Source organism: Corvus cornix, chromosome 2 (assembly GCF_000738735.6).
Source record: "Corvus cornix cornix isolate S_Up_H32 chromosome 2, ASM73873v5, whole genome shotgun sequence".
Taxonomy (NCBI): Eukaryota; Metazoa; Chordata; class Aves; order Passeriformes; family Corvidae; genus Corvus; species Corvus cornix.
Genome location: NC_046333.1, coordinates 53,638,382 through 53,655,447, shown reverse-complemented (window position 1 = coordinate 53,655,447; position 17,066 = coordinate 53,638,382). Strand labels below are relative to the sequence as shown.

The 17,066-nt window shown below is 40.4% G+C and overlaps 1 protein-coding gene across 4 annotated transcripts in view; it reads right to left on the bottom strand.

Moving 5' to 3' along the window:
• The window catches only part of ICA1 (islet cell autoantigen 1), a 69,065-nt gene extending 52,229 nt beyond the window's left edge, over positions 1 to 16,836 (bottom strand). For all 4 annotated transcript variants that reach the window (XM_039549116.1, XM_039549117.1, XM_039549118.1 and 1 more), the window contains exons 1-4: positions 16,735 to 16,836; positions 6,804 to 6,850; positions 5,025 to 5,063; positions 1,536 to 1,707 (exon numbers count right to left, since the gene is read on the bottom strand). In XM_039549116.1, the coding sequence (XP_039405050.1) occupies positions 1,536 to 1,707; positions 5,025 to 5,041 (189 nt within the window). In that variant the 5' untranslated portion in view covers positions 5,042 to 5,063; positions 6,804 to 6,850; positions 16,735 to 16,836. The remainder of the gene's footprint in view (positions 1 to 1,535; positions 1,708 to 5,024; positions 5,064 to 6,803; positions 6,851 to 16,734) is intronic.
• Between the last annotated feature and the right edge of the window lie 230 nt (positions 16,837 to 17,066).

Genomic DNA, 17,066 nt, shown 5'->3' with positions numbered 1-17,066 from the left:
AAAATATCTATCAATCAATCATTCTCATGTGTGGAAATAAGCATACTGAATTTTTCATAGACACTGTGAAGTCTAGTGGAACAAACTTGCATAGGTACAGCCAACACAGAAAGCTGTTGATTTAAACTGAAAGTTTTATTGGCATAATCAAATTTCTAAAGCAGCAGCTTCCAAAGGAAGCAGAGGTAAAAAAAAAAGTCAGTCACAACTACATTTGATGATTGTTTCTAGGCAATAGAAAAATTACTACTCTTTCTGTCTGGCCATCTACAACCTCCAGCCTGCAACTTAAACCTAAACTCTACCATATCAGGCATTAGACAGCTAGAAGTAAAATGGACCACTGGTACAGTAAGTGCCTTCTTTCAGTGCTGCTTGACTGCAAATGTTCACAGATCTTGTCTTTCAAACATGGAGTATGACTTGCAGGTGAGGAGTTGTCCAAAACATGCTTATTTCACTGGTACGAACACAGGTTTCCCTATTTCCTATCTCACCTGAGCTAACAAAGCATCCTTCCTGATGACGCTGCAACACAGTAGACATGGTAAAAACTCAGGTATTTATTTAAAAATACTGTTCCATATTTCCAGCTTGTTTTACATCAATACTCTTGATTTATAACCCATTGTGAAGACTACATAGGTGATAAAGTATCACTGTTCCTGTGTTTGTTGTAATACAGCTTCCTGTATTTCAGCTAAAACCTAAATAAACTGAGAATCCTAAGTCAATATTGTTTTTAAGAAACTGCAAGAAAGCCAGTAAGGCAAAACATTTACCCTCACATAAGAAAACAACACAAACAAAACTTACATGCACATTAACTGGGTTATTACACTCCTGTAGTACAGCCTCAATTTTTTGCTTTGTCTCAAAAAGACATTCGAGGTCTTCAATTTGTAGAACCTTTAACTATTTTTTTTTTCCTCAGTGGGGTTGAGGATACTGACAGTAGGACTGTATTTGTCACACAGCAGATTCCTTCTCTTGGTTTTATTTTACAGACTTTCAGAAGCTTCTTTGGCCATGTCAGAACCCACTAATCCGCTCGAAACCTCCACAGCAGAGTGCACTGTGCATCTTGCTCCTTGGCATATTGCATGTTTTTCTGGTATATGTGGTATTTTATACTTATATAAAGAATGTCATCTGTACACTCTATAAAATATATACTATTAAAAACAAAACCCCAACTACCTTAAACTGACATAGGCAAAGGATAAAGATGATCTCCTGATCCCCCCACTAACAAAAGGAGAAAGTCTGTCCCTAAAATATTAAAATAAATATGAAATATGTTAAGTTCCAAATAAAGTTAGAGGGACATGGGGTTTTGCGTTACAAAATTCCAACACATTCCCTGAATTTACATAGGTACTTCTGTCAGAATTTGGAAGAGATATTACATGAAAACTATAAAAATATATGTATGTTATTATATACTATGTGCACATATATTAAAGGCTTGGTGGAAAGGAAAACACCTTAAAAATTAACAAAGAGAGAACACCCATTATGTAAACATTACAAACCTCTAGTTTTGCATCCAGATCTGCATCTGAAGCCACAACATGTTCATCTTCCTTTTTTCCTGTAACTTTTATAAGGGTTTGTTTTGTTTTCCAGTATTTCTGTTGCATTTTATTGACCACAGATTTTTCTTGGCTTTGAGCATATTGATCGTAAAATTCTCTTGGATAGTTGCTAGAATATTAACAAACAAAATTAAAAACTTCAATTGGATGCTTTAAAAATAAGTCTAACACACTCAATTAATACATTTCCATTAAGAATATTGCATTTGCATGCCAACACATGTATTCTAACATGAGGTCCCTCACTGTGCATGAATAAAAAAGCAATTAAATTAGTACTATATTTCCCACCCTACTCTGAAAAATACACTGACTTCAATTTGAATGTCTTAACCATGCAGTACTGCCTAATAAACAGCTGCAAAGAATTCTTCCCAATGCATTATGAAATGATTTATAGCCCATGGAATTCACTTTTTATTTTGTATAATTAATAGGAGAGTTTCAAGTGAACTAGCAGAGTTTGAGCAGGTAGCAATTTTCATGCCATTTCAGCACTGTTGGGATTTCACGAATCTCATTTTATGAATAGGATTAGACTACTTCTTGCCCTCCTTTTTTTGTAATTGAATAAAAAAAGCATTAGAAGAACACTCATCTCTTTTGAGCATGCGATGTGAAAGACTGATATCTCACATCTCTCTTTATACAATTGACTACATGACAACTGCAGGTATGTAGGGTATGTAACACCTTTTCTTTCAAGGATTAGTTTTCACTGACAAATAATTCTGCATTCCTGGAGCAGACCTAATAAAAAGTGCAATATATAAATTCCATATTCCACAATATTTAAACCATACCAACACAGTTGAATAGAAAATACAGCTTCACAATGAAATCTTGTGTTAGGATCTGGTTTAAACCCATAAAAGCAAAGAAAGCTAAGTCTCTGTGCATAAACCGGAAAGAGCTTAGAAGGTTCAAAATATTCCCAGAAATGAGATTAAAACCAAATGAAATTAAATGTTGATGCCAAAAAATGGATGTATTTTATTTAATAGTAGAGAAGGGAAGGGAAGGGAAGGGAAGGGAAGAAGGAAGGGAAGGAAGGAAGGGAAGGAAGGGAAGAAGGAAGAAGGGAAGAAGGAAGGGAAGAAGAAGGGAAGGAAGAAGGAAGGGAAGGAAGGAAGGGAAGGAAGGGAAGAAAGGGAAGGAAGGAAGGGAAGGGAAGGGAAGGGAAGGGAAGGGAAGGGAAGGAAGGAAGAAGAAGGAAGGGAAGGAAGAAGGAAGAAGGAAGGGAGAAATAGAGAAAGAAGTGTGTGTGGGGGGTTGGGGGGACAGGGAGAGGTGACAGGGATTAGGTGGAAGCATATCACCCATCCAAGAGTCCCAACAACATCTCATTGCTCCCCTCCATCTATTCTTCTGGTGGTGAGGGTCCCCTGTCACCACCACGGCCACGCCACCACACCAGATGCCAAAGAGTACAGAATCCAGTGGAATAATACTCACTTCGGGCCAGGTGGGAATGCCCATGTGTCTCCTCTTGCAGGGGCCAGCTTGACACTGTCCCTTGCAACACTGAGGGTCTGTTGCATCATCTCTGGTGCTCTGGTGCAGGGTCTGGGGACCCCTTTGAGGGGGGCCCCTGTGATGGGCCTTCTGCTGTGGATAAGCTCCCCCCCTGCCATGAGGGCCCCTCAGCTGGGCTTCTCTGCCCAGTGGAGGATGGGCAGCCACTGCCCCTCTGACCACAGGCATTTTCAAGATACCCAAAGCCTCTCCTCCCTCCACCCTTTGGCACAAGGGTCTGTGCCACCCTGGCAGCTGAAAGCCCTGGGGCTGTAGTCTCCACTTTGGAGGCTTAAGCTTGTGCTCCGTGAATGTCCCCAGCCCTGAGCTGTTACTTTATCTTATCTTCATCATCGAGCAGTGTAAGGCCTCAGTCAGGGCCCCATTCAGGGTGTGGTAGTCTTCTCTGCAGCTTTTGTAATACAGTTTTAAAAATCCTTTAAGAAAATGTTTAAGTCATAAACTGTAATATTTCAGTCTCTGACACCTTGGTATCTTTCAGGAAGTGTTATTCCATTATTAATTTGCACAGAAGTACACGCATCTTCCCTATGTCCATATATAAAAAGCTGCAGTACTCTTTCAGCTTTTTAGAAGTACGTGGTTGCTAAAAATTGCTATATTGAATACTCCATGAAACTCAAATAGGTCGAGTTTATTTTGAAAAGATACCTTCCACCTGTGGAGTGACAAACTGTGGTTCATTAGTGACATATTGACCCCTAGCTCTGTTCACAACACACATACTGCTCAGAGATGCTACCCCAAGAGATCTTCAGACCCAACATTCACATCAAGTCATGTACTGAGACACTTGCTCCTCCACATGGCAGGGGGGTTAGAACCAGATCACCTGTAAGGTCCCTTCCAATTCCAGGTCATTCAATCATTCTATGATCCTCTGATTATATGTATCTTTATTTGCTGTGAAGTAATACAGCCATTCTGAAAAAACAAGCAATTGGTACACATGCTCCCCAAAAGGGTAGCACATCTACCCTACACAGTTACTAGTGACACAGTTTAACCTGAAAAGGAAATTTTTTTCATGGGGGTATATTACTTGCTTTAGTTACTTTTAATCAGTGAGTTAGGTGACAGTGCCTTCCTCACCAAAGAGATGGTAAGAAATTGAACTGGAAGTGAGCAGGGACATAATTTAAAAAAGCACTTATACACAGCATTTCTTACCTTCTTCATCTAACTTGAAAAGCAAAGATATTTACCCATTTAATTCTACACAAACATTAGTTCCAAGAGTTTATGAATTAAAATTAAAATCAAGTTCTTTTGGTGCTACAGCAGAAAATAAAAAACATGTACAAAACATACCACGTTTTATTTGGAATTCTGTACAAACAAGCCGTTACACACACTGACGACACACAACCTATCAAGTTAGGTGAAGACTATATTGACCAGATACATGCTGCACCTTTAAAATACAAACTTTACAGCCTCTAATAAAAAAAAATCCTCCTGCATGATAAGAAAACAGAATATGAGACTTTAATAAAAAAAGTGTTGCATTATGAATAATTTTTAAAAACCCATCAAACTTCCCACAAGGTATTATAAGGGCCCTAGCTGCCTGGCTAGTTGTGTGCTTTCACTTCTGCTACAGCTGTGCAAGTAACTGACACCTCATTTCAGTAGTCGAGTGAAGAAAACACCATAATTCATCTGATGTTAACCAGCCTTGAGAGCTACCTCAACTGAGGTCACCAGAAATTCTGGGGGCATGGTGCAAGGAATAAAAATGAGCTAATATAAGGTCACAAAAAGATTTTTAAAAGTGCTGGGATTAATACAGATTCCTGAATTATGAGACTGATAAACCAACTGAACAAATTCACATACAAAACACTGTTAGCTCTTTAGAACAAAAAAAAAAATTATCAAGATACTTACTACTTATGACCTTCCATGATTCTTGTTTTCTTCAGACACCTAAATAAGAAATTATCAGTTAATGCAAGTATCTTTAAATTTTAAATTAAACACTAGAAATCCTATATCTTTTCTCTCAGAAAATTACTATGCTGCAGCATCTACTTTACCATGTTACAAAAGGAAACTTTTCAATCTGTGAGCCAAATGCCTTCCTTGTGTAACACAAAATTATTGCAAAAATCCATTACAAACGGATTTAAGTGCTGCCATCAGTGATGCCAACCCTTCTGTGTTAGCAAGTTTTTCAAGCAAAAGAAAATTTACCAGGCATAAATTCAGTGACTTCTGAGGAGGAATGCCAAAATTGTCCATGCTGGGTATCACCCTCAGTCAAGTTTTTTTCCTCCAAGTTTTAGTCACAACAAAATTCAGTTACTTTTTACCTTTTTTTTTTGCCTATACTGCAGTGATCTATTTTTTAAAAACACTAGTTACATCACGTCTTGAGTCACAGACGTGAAATTTAATGATCAGATGGTTTTTCTATGAGGGACACCCCAGTTCCTAAGGATAGAATATGATTTGTATGCATTAGGACTTCAGATTTTATAAATTACTATCTCCAGTTTGGATACTCAAGTCTCCCAGGATACTTTGAGCTGGCCATATGGCATACACATCACTTCCCACCAGTACCTAAGCACACTCCTCCCAGGCCAAATTTAACAGCCAAGCCAGAGGCTTCTCCTCTGCTGCTTTCAGAGAGGACTGTTCTTCAGCATACGGTTAACATGGGAATGGAGGCACTGCAGCAGGGTCTGGATGAGACCAAAATTAAACTGGTGAGATGGATGGTGCTGCTCGGGAATGGCCTTTGACAAGAAGAGGCACAGAATAAACATACCAACAGGCACCACTAAGGTATGAAGCTGACTAAGAAAAGAGTAATGGAAAAAGCAGCTAGGGAGGTAATGGTGCTGAAACTAAACTTTGGCACTAATCCAAGTGAAAAAGAAAAGGAGCTTACAAAGGGGAGCCATGATGTTGGAAACGTATCTAGCACAGTACTGCATATAGACAGTGTGGTTAGCACTGGAGAGGCAAAAGGACTGGAACAGATTGCAGGAACCCAAACAAGGGAATGCAAACAACCTGAATGCTTCCTGCAAGCGTGAAGCACATGCACTTCCATTTGGAGCTGAATGGAGCCAAATCCCAGATTTCTGAGTCTAACCTCTCTGCTGTCAGTACCTGTGAAACTTCCTGGCAAAGTTCCATGAGATACTGCAAGATTTTATCAGAGCAGGAATTTTGCCTGAATTGCAATTTTTGTGAAATGCGCTTAACCACTGCAGGAGAGACCATGAGAAAATTCCTAACTCTGTCGTCAGACCAGAGCTTAAATGTAAGGGTCAACAGCTAAAGAAAGAGGAAGAAATAATTGTTTCAGATTGTTGTTTGTGTTACAGAACCATTGAGTCAGACAAGATACAGAATGGACTGCTTTGCTCTTGTTTCTAGAGCCATAGGCACAGGCGCTATGAACTCATTTTCTAATACCTTTTTATTCTTGACTTCACTGTTTTCACACTGGTCCTCCTTAAGTCAACTGTGGGGGTGTGTGACTGAGATAAGACCACAGGATTGAGCTTGTATACACATCCATGACTCAAGCTATTCAGCAGCACACTTGGCTTGACAGGAAGTACAGAACAGCCTATCTAGGTGGAATAACATGTATATTACTTGGAACAAAGTATAAGCTACCAATACGGGGAAAAGGTGTAAGGCACTGACCTTACTCACTGTACACGTCCACCTGCTTCTCCTGGAAACCAGTGTCCCTACAAAAAAATAAATAGGGTCATGGTGAAACAGTTCTCATTTGCAAGTATAGCTCATGCTCTTTCTTCCTAAATGTCTGACCTTACCTTTAGACTCTCAGATCTTCTTAGTTACACTCTTCCAGGTCCTACATAGCACCCTTATGCCCTGAAGATATTCTTTGTGGGAATTTTTACGTTCAAAGTGGACAATATTTTCATGGTATGAAAATGAGGGCATGTACCCTCTGTTCTGCTGTGTGATGGGATGGCATCTGAGGTGTTTGAGGCTACAAGACCTGCTAGGATGGTGTCCTATGGTCAATCAGGGTGGAAGGAAACAGAAGTGGAGTCTTAACTATGCTGCCTGCTGGAAACGGCTCCTGGCATGGGATATCACCCAAAACATGCCAGGAGGGAAAAAAGTCCCAGAGCGCTCTAGGTAGTATAGATAAAAACAAGCCAGGGTGATTGCTATAATTAAGCAGTGGGAACAAGCAGCAGCCCAGGACACAAGCTCAGTCCTTGGGCCCACTTATTACTAGGATGGAGCTAACTTTTGGTCCTAAATGAGAATTCAGTTTGCAAAGACAGCTTAGTAAGCACTAGCATTGAGTGAACAGAAGTGTAGTTGCTGAAAAATAATGTGCAGTATAAATTGCCTCTGCAGTAATTTAACAGGGCCCTGATTTACATGTGTTGTTACTGTCTGTTCCAAGTCCACGAACCAAAGAGGGTTAAGATACTGGTTCAGCTCTAACAAAGGACATTATTAAAAGCATATGGCTTAGCTGAAAGCAGTGAGATTTTTTTAAAAGAAATACCAAAATCTAAGTCTAGTCTCAAAAAGTGAGAGATACTAATAAAAGTAGACTGGAAATAGCCCAGGGACATATCTAAGAATTAAAAGGAACATTTCACAGCCATGTAACGAAGAATCCCTACAGTCACAAAACGCTGGCGCTGAGGTTGCAGAGAGAGACCAAGAATGAGCACATAACCTCTCACTACTTTAGGTTTTGAACTGTGTTACGCTTTCGAAGAACAAGACAAATGTCCCGAACAGAACTAACAAGCTAGCTGGTCTTTGCCAAAGCTGACTACAACAGAAGCACAACACTAACTTGAACCCAATACTCTCCCAAAAAGATGCAGTCAAATTTAAAATTCACTTATGTTATCATATAGTTTTAGATATAAAAACAAGCTTAATTTGCCACAACGAGTTGATGTAAGGGACTTTTTTTGTTCGTTTTCTTCCCAGTGTATTAAAACAAAAAAAAAAAAGAAAAGTTTCAATAAATAGCATTATACTGACGATGATTAACAAAAGAAAAAAAAACCACTACTCTATAGGAAAGCATTTGTATTGAGACGTTTCCAAGATCTTTGACAATAAAGAGTAACCCAACACTTGTGATCTCCACGACAGACTTTATTTTGACAAACAAAAGGGAGGGATACTCTAGATGAGGGTGTGGGTGTCGGAAGCAAGCATAGCTGCTTTTATCATGCCAGAGAAAGCAGTGCCACACTACAGATGACTGTACACAAACCCACATTTAGTACTGCATAGCGATGGATCTGAGGCTTCCTGAAGAAGTCCACTCATGGCTCCAGTAATTTTGCAAGTGCTTCTCAGTGTTTTGAGAGAGACTAATGCTACCTCACTTTAAGCATTAAACCTGAGCTGCCCCTATTCATAACAAGTCTGCTTGGAACACAAGGGACCACAGCACTGTAAGACCCATTCCAGTACAGAACCAGGTGGGGTCACAAGCCCTGTCAAAACCTTGAAAATCCCTAACAGGTTTTTTTGAGGAGCCACCAAGAAGCCTCAGCACCACTTTCCACAAACGATCCTGTCTGCAGACTGATGCCACAGAAGACAGGCACAGCCTGGACACTGAAATACATCAAAACTGTTTCTAGGCTCAGCCTGGCTTCAGGAGTAATACAGCTGAATTCAGGCAGCGCTCTGCCACAGATAACAAGAAATGCTGAAACCAAAATGGTCCTGCAAACAGCCAACTCTGGTAGAATTCCTCTGGGTGGTAGACTAATCACCCACAAATTATTTCCACAGGAAGCCAAAATACCTGAAATGCACACAGAACTTCATGTTATTTCTCCCATACTCATCATCCTACAGAGAAATTTTATTACCTACGACACTGGAACAAAACTTGATGGAGGACATTTGTCATTAGCAAGTGGCATTTCTATTCCTATGAAAAATCCTCTGATTCTCTATATTCTTCAAGACCACTTGAATAAACATGTAAATTTTTCTGTCCAGATAGGAAAATGCTTTCATGGTGTTTCGTGAGATTTGAACTTCAGTATACCCTAGGCTTACCCTCCAGCTCATGCTCTGCACAACATCTGTACAAGCTTGCTTCTCTTTTTTAGCTTTATCATATTTTGATGCAGCATAAGTTGTTTCCCAAGAGCTGAACAACTTTATGAATAATCTTTAGATTCTACTTGTATAAGAAAAAAATTGTAGGAGTGCCTTCTCTCCAACAGCTACATTGATAATAAACAAGTCTGTATACCAGTGTCAGCCACCTTACTTCCCTTTTTCAGTGAGCCTAAGTGTAAGAAGTGCCACATGGCATGGTAATGTTCAGATCTTAATACTCTCCAAGGTTATGAGGAAATCAGTTTAAAAACCAAACGAATAAACAAAAGCTTTACCCCTAATTCAAGTACCTCTTCTTGTCTGAGCATCGGTTACATGGCTCTTACTGTGCTCTTAGCTCAGACAACAGATCACATGGAAAAAAATCAGGATGCAACCAGAGACATCAAACAGGAATCTTTTAAACTCTGAAGACTGTATATAAAACAAACTGTTGATCTAATCACAGCTTCTCAGAACAAAGAGATGAGCTGAAATCCTTGTAAAAACGTTGTAAATGCTGATGTACAGAGCAAATCTAACACCCAAAGATGACCCAGCAGTAATGTAGGAAGGCAGTAGATTGAACAACACATCCTTTTGAGATACATCCAGAAACAATGAAAGGGAACTGAACAAGCAGCACAGCAGAATTCAGCAACCCTTATATGAACGCAATATGCTCATCAAAACACACAGATGAGTCTGCACTCTCACTGCCAGAACTGTCTTCTGAGTCTGCTGTTCTTTCAAAGCAGATAATAGGTTCTGTGGCTCCTCAAATCCCAACAGACTTCCATACCCAAAAACCCTTGCAAACCTATAACTTCAAATACGGCAGAATCACACATTGCAGTTGACTTACTTATGTCAACAGTTTTATTAAAATGAATAATCTTCCAAGAAACTTTTAATACTGTAATAGTACAGTGATACTAAGTAACAACAAAAATATTCTATATATAAAAGTTAAGAGTGATAGTTTCATTTATGTAAAATACTTTGAAGGGAAGAAAATGTGCTTAGGTGAGGGAATCAAGGCCATCTGTGCCTCCAACACCTCTTGGCTGACAACCTATCTCCTCCACTCTGCTCCCTGGAAGCTGTGACCAAACCGAACCAAGTAAATGGGTCTGCAAAACAGAAGCAGTCTCACTGCAAGATGAAGACTAGACAGGGTACAGTTTTATCTTCTCTGGTGTGTCTACAAACACACAGATCAGGAGCTTCAAACGGCATTGGACTTTGCCTTTCCCAAGCAAAAGAGAATATAACAGCCAGTAGATCTGAATTATCCATGTTGTCAATGCAGGAAAAGAATGAATGCTTAAGTCTGGGACTTTCACCATCAAGGTTAGACACAGAAGTATTCCTACTCTTAACTACAAGAATAGCTACTACTGTAATTCAGCTAAAATGAATCTAGAGTTCGAGCTATATCTGTGACAAACGACAAGATTTAATTTTTCCTCTAAAGCTCTTCATTCTCAATATTGATGTTCTAATCCTGCAGAATCATCCATGCTTAGCTTTAAATCCAGGAGTCTGTTCATTCTGTTCAACTACTCACTGATGCACTTGTTTATAAATTCAAAAAGTTTGCAAATTGGTCTGTAAGTGCTGCATTAGCAGTTCCTTCCATCCATTACAACTTTTTGTCTAATCCTTTGTTTCAGACTGATCCCGAGCTTTGCTACTTATCCTGGAAAGTCTATCTTGGAGATTACCCACAAGTTCTCAGGAGAAGAAATAAAACATTGCAGTATCAACAGAATTACTCTTTCAATCTATTTCAGGAGTTGACACCTAGGAAGAAATTTCATACATTCTTAAAAGAAGCACAGGTTAAATGGCATCTGTTACACAGCAAAGGCTCCTGCTATATTCATACACCTGGGAGGTTCTGAGAGGGGAAAAAAATCATCCTATTTGACTGCAATTATCTAACTGTAGTGCCTAAATTACCATACAAGCCCCTCAAGACTAAGTTCCTGTACAGATAGTGAATAGAACCTTCAAAGAGCAACACTGAGCACCTCAAGCAGAGCCTCACCTGTGCTCTGTGCACACAGAAATTATGCTTTTTGCATTAAGCATCTGAACAACACAGCTAAGCCATGCTGTGAGAGCACTGCTCTATTCCACTTCTCTTAGAACTCGGATTTCATGGTGGTCTACTGAATTACTGGGGAAAAAAAAAAAAAAAAGAGTCAACAGCATACTGAGTAACACTGTCCTTGGGACATGGCCACATTCCATTAAGTCCCCTGGAACCAATTTTCTCTTTCACTGCAAACACTTCTGGAACTAACATTTCTATACACAACTTTTGCCATTTCCTTCTCCTCTATACCAAGGCCTATGAGACATCCCAGCAAACTGTTAATTTATTCCATTCCATTTACACATTTGTCTTGATCCTTCAAAGAATTAAAAAAAACCTCAAAGAATTAACCTACTCTACCCACCCCCCCTTGCCAAAAAATCCCAAGCACATACTCAAAACAACAGAAGTATCAAAGAAATTGGAGTCTGTTCTCCAAGGAGGTAGTTTTACCCAATACAACAATCCCTTCTTTTTCAAGCTAGTAAACTATGTGGAGAACAAACCACAGTAATACCAGCAGGTATCTTAAATGTCTAAGATTGCATGATTAGAGACTTGCACTGTAAGAAACCATGTACAAGGTATGAAGAAATCTGAATGATTTGGGTCTTCTTTCTGTCACTTTATAGCACTACCTAGGCACCTGTCTGCAAACAGTACATCCAACCAAATGAATAGCAGTACTATTGACACCTGTCTTTCACTCAATTCTACACTGACTCTATTTAATACTCTGTGTAGGGTATATATGGGTCACATCTATCGCAGAGAGTACTGTCAAGAGTTACTTTCTTCCAAAACACAACTGTCATACTTCTAATTTCAGAATACACAATTAATGTAGGAAATTATTCTACTTAATTTTCTGGTGTAGTCTAAAAAAAGGATGATATGTGGGGCCATGTTTCTTATGCTATCATTTAGTCTTTTTTTTTCTATTCCAAACTCTGATGCATAGAAGTTAATAGAAGTGGCAGACAAACTGCAAATTTACACTTTGACAGTTCATTGCTCACTTATACCAAGAACTAAAGAGTGTCAATCCATCTGAACCACTCTGGTTTTCAGTACCTGAGTGGGTTACAGGTAAGTTTTAACCAACATGAAAAAGCAGAAAATTGGCACTATGTCACCACATTTTCTAAAACCTGGCTTTGCCCCCACAAAGTGCAAGGAGCCACGCAACAGCTAGCATTCCTCTCTAAAAAAATAATTTTGTGTCTATTTGGTACTATATATCTGTCGTATTATTCCAAAAACTATCAGACCAAACTTGTAGGCATAAGTGATCTCCTTTCTAGAGCATAAAATGCATTGAAATAATACTTGGAGCTGGGTTGGGGGTATTTTTGGTTGTTTTTTTAAACAGTTGAATGAAAAACTCCTAAACACAGTGGATTATCTCGAAAAACACTGATAAGAATGGCACATGAAGTCACAACACAGTATATGCAGTCTCAGAACAAAATATTTCAAATAAATACTGGTAGACTCACAGTTCCAAGACTGATGAGTGAACAATAGCACTTTCTAGGTAAGCTCATCTGCACACAGAACTTTATCATTTGCACAGACATATTTAATCACACAAAAAAATTAATTTTAAATTCCTTTTTCAGATAATACTGATTTTTCATCCGCTTATTGTGAAATAATGCAGGGACAGTACACAGTAGCAGTTTTCCCTCACATAACATCTTTCATTTCACTAGTAAAGTATTCCTTACATTTGTGGAGAACAGTGAGACAACCAGGTAAGCATTGCAAGTAGTACATGCATTTTATGGAAGAATAATTTGAGTATAAGTCATTGAGTGGCAGGTTTAAGCTCACTGCAAATGAGAAATCTGGTTATATGAATTATCAAGGATTTAATTTTTTTCTAAATGCAGACTTGCTTTGTTTCTTCAAAATGACTATCAAATTGTTTTGTAATACACATTTGACCTCTTAGTTTAAGAACCAGTATTTGTAAACTTAATAGCTGAATATTATTAAAGAATATACCATATGGAACATGCACTGCACATAGATTATAAGAGACAAGACTGTTTTTCTGACACATTCTATCTGTAATCAGTCTAGAGTCTTAATATTGGGAAACTTTCCCTTTGTAGAAACTATGGGAAAAGTAGTGAATGAACAAAAAAAAAATCATGGAACTCTTTCTGCATGTATAGTATATTACATACAAACATATAAGGTTTTAGAACTTCAAAGTAATGGCTCTCTTATTTAGATACCCTATTTGTTGGCACAGTCAACCCTCTCATGTTTCTGTCTCCCTCCTGCCTTTTCATCCATTTAGAAGCCAGGAAGCAATGCCATTTACACCCAAGGGGAAACAATGGCGGGGGAGGGAACACGAAAAATAATTTCCTCCAGATTCCCTTAGAGATTATTTCACATCTGTGGATAAGAGATTCAATTAACAAAACAGCCTTAGCATGCACAGCAACAACAATACACGGTGATCTCCTTGCACTGCCCTTTGAGTAAACACCATCAGTACAGGCTACACATTCTCAACAGATGCACAGTCCACTCAACTTTTATATTACCGCTCTCAGTAATATCCTGGCACACCAGCTGACTGTTCCTAGAGCAGTGGTGATCCCTATGAAGCTACTTGCAAGATGGACCCAAGTACTGTTTCAGTGACTTGGTACAGACAGTTCTCAAGGTTGATGTAAGCAATTGCATAACCGGTCAAAATGCCCCTCAGTTTGCTGTGGCTAACAATAGCCACAGGAAAAACTACTGGGAGACTGTTATTACTAGCAACACTTAAAAGGTCAAATGTTTCTACTGTTCTTGACTGCTTGCTTCTTTCTCTAACAAACTTCACTCTCTGGGTTTTTGTATTTTTAATGCTTCTGCATCACGTGGCATAATTTTGTCTGTAGAGTGATTTTATGGTTGAGAAGCAGCAAAACACCTTGAAGAATAAACTACAGAGCAATACTCTTGGAGGAGATTTTGAATAAAAAGTATTAAAAAGTCTTTGAGAGCATTTTTTGTCGTCTAATTCAGATGAGATATTAGCACATTTTTTTTCCGCCAACTTGTACCAACAGCATTCAACACTAGTTGAAGACTGAAAAGAGCTGTTATTATTCATTTCTTCAAGAAAAGGTTACGTGGGAAATCATCAGAACAATTTAATAACCATGTGAAGTACAGATAACAGAGAAGTACTGGCAAGATGGTTGGGCTTGAAACTCTACTAAGGTGGGAAAAAAACCCCTAACCCTGTAGCAGGGTTCAACAGGAATTTTTACTTTGCACTATGTGATCCCTTTCACTGCCCAATAATATAAACTTCTGAAAGAAAAATGTTAAAGAAATCTTCCCCTTCCACAAAGTCATAGCTCATCTTCTTGAATCTGCAAATCTCCAGCAACATTTATATTTTAATCTCAACTCCAACAAACACAATAGAAGAAAGCACCATTCTCTAAAAACCACCTAATTTTTTTTTTCTCAACTGAAAATAAAGCAAATTCCAATGGCCAGCATCTAAATTCTTGAGTAAAGTGCTGGAACCTTTCTGGAAACAACGATGTTTCACCCATGAAGTTCTGACAGAAAAGAAACTTTAGAAACTCATTTAGACTGAGGTTTGGCAGAATTTAACTGCCACATTATCTTCCAGTAGAGTTTGTCATGTGCAAAACGTGACTGGTTATACCAGTTACGGCAGTTCACTACACAAAAGATCTCTGTGGCTTGACACTGAATTCCTCCTTCAGTGGTATTAACATTAATCTTAAACCATTAAATTACTCAGTTTAAACCAAGAGGCTGTTCAAATAGCAGTTAAAAAAACTGGTAAAATCTAAATGAGGTGTTGCTGGTCTTCATGCTAAGTACCAGTAAGAACTGCAACTCCTAGATCTGTGACAGACAGGTACCACAGCCAAGGGGTCTTCCACTCCTTTTTTGAGAACCCTAGACAGACCAAGTGGAAAAAGAGTGGATTATCAGAAAAATCAGATAAAAGACCATAACCAAATGCCGCCTGCACTGCAGATGCCAAAATCCAGCCCAACATTTTCTCTGTCCAACACTTTGGAAAAGTGATCAAACACAGTTTTGTCCTTACTAGAGTCTTGCTAGAGCAAAACAGAAGAACAGTTCCAAGAAGTCTACTCTGAAACAAGAGTCACAGCTGCTTTCTGAGACCCAAATTAAATAAAATCTATCCCAAAACTGAAAGAAACATGGGGAGAACCAAATCAAACATGGGGAAAACCAAAGCCAACAAACAGGTGCTTCGTGGAAATAAAAGGTCATCTTGGTTTAATGAAAGGCTTGTAGACAGGGGAAAAGTATTACAAACAACCAAACAGAAGAGTAACTCCAATGCCAAGCTTCCAAAATACTACCACAATGTAACGTGGGGGTAGGGACTTAAAAGGATGTAACCCTGAGATTACCAGATTCAGTTTCACATTTTCACCTTTTGAACTAAGGAAAGCCTGAATTACTGCTTTAAGAGGGGTCATGAAGATCCTTGAGGTTATCAGCTTTACGCAAAACTGTGGAACAGGAGGCTTATTTACATATGGCACTGAACATACACATAATGATATCGACAAATAAAAGAGCACAGTGCCCTTCACCTGGCACTGAACATACACATAATGATATCGACAAATAAAAGAGCACAGTGCCCTTCACCTCCTTCTGTTACTAAAAACTGACCTGATGTTTCAAGTAATATCAAATTTTCCTTTTTTCTTCTAAAGGACTAGAGCAGCTTTCATCGGTCAGGTGGATGGATGCAAAATAAATCTGATTACCAAGATGAACCTTTCACAAATTATAAGCTTTAAATCGTAAATGTGGGGTTCTTGAATTGCCATTTCACCAGCTATTACTGCCTCGGTGCTGGGTCGAGATCTGACATTACCTGATCAGAGGATGCCCTGCCACCCCTCTCCACCCGGCCGGCCCCAGGAGGGTTCGGAGCGCAGCCGGGCAACCTGCGCCTCAGCCCGGCAGCCAAGCCGGAAACCGCCGAGGAGAACCGGCCGTTTCCCTCCCCGCTTCCAGCGGGCAGAGAGCCAGGGAGGATGTACGGGAGGCACAAACGGATAAATGCAATAATCATGGCGAGACAACCGCACGGCGGGAGGGGAACACAAGGCAAAAGGAGGGACAGATGCCATCTTGTGTCTCGGAAATTTCGCCCTGACCAGATCCGGCCGTGGCTACAGCGCTGACGGGCACCAGCTAGGCAGGCCCGGCGGCCGCGCCACCTCCCTCGCCCAGACCGGGCAGCCCGCGGGGGAGGCGGCGCCCACCCGGAGCTGCCCGGCACCAGTGGCACCAGCTCTCCCCGCCCGGCCCCGGCACGGAGACAAGCGAGTCCCCCCTTCCCGCACTCACCTTGCGGAGGGAGGGAAGGGCCGAGCCGCAGGCGCCGCCGCCCCGCCAGGTGTTCCAGCGCCGCCGGCGTCAGCGCGCCGAGCGGAGCCGCCTGTGCCGGCGCGGGCGCCCCCGCAGCGGGGCGGAGCCGCCGCCCGGCCCGGCCCAGCCCGGCCCCCGAGCCGGGAGGGCGCGGCCGGCAGGTCCGAGGCGCTCGGGCCGGCCGCTGCCCGGTCTTGGCCAGGGCTGGGACGCGTTTCCTCCTGCTTTGCCGGCAGCGCTGCGAGGGAATCGGAAGGAGAGTCACCCGGCTTGGGGCCCTTCTGGGACTCTGATCACCGCCTCGACCAAAG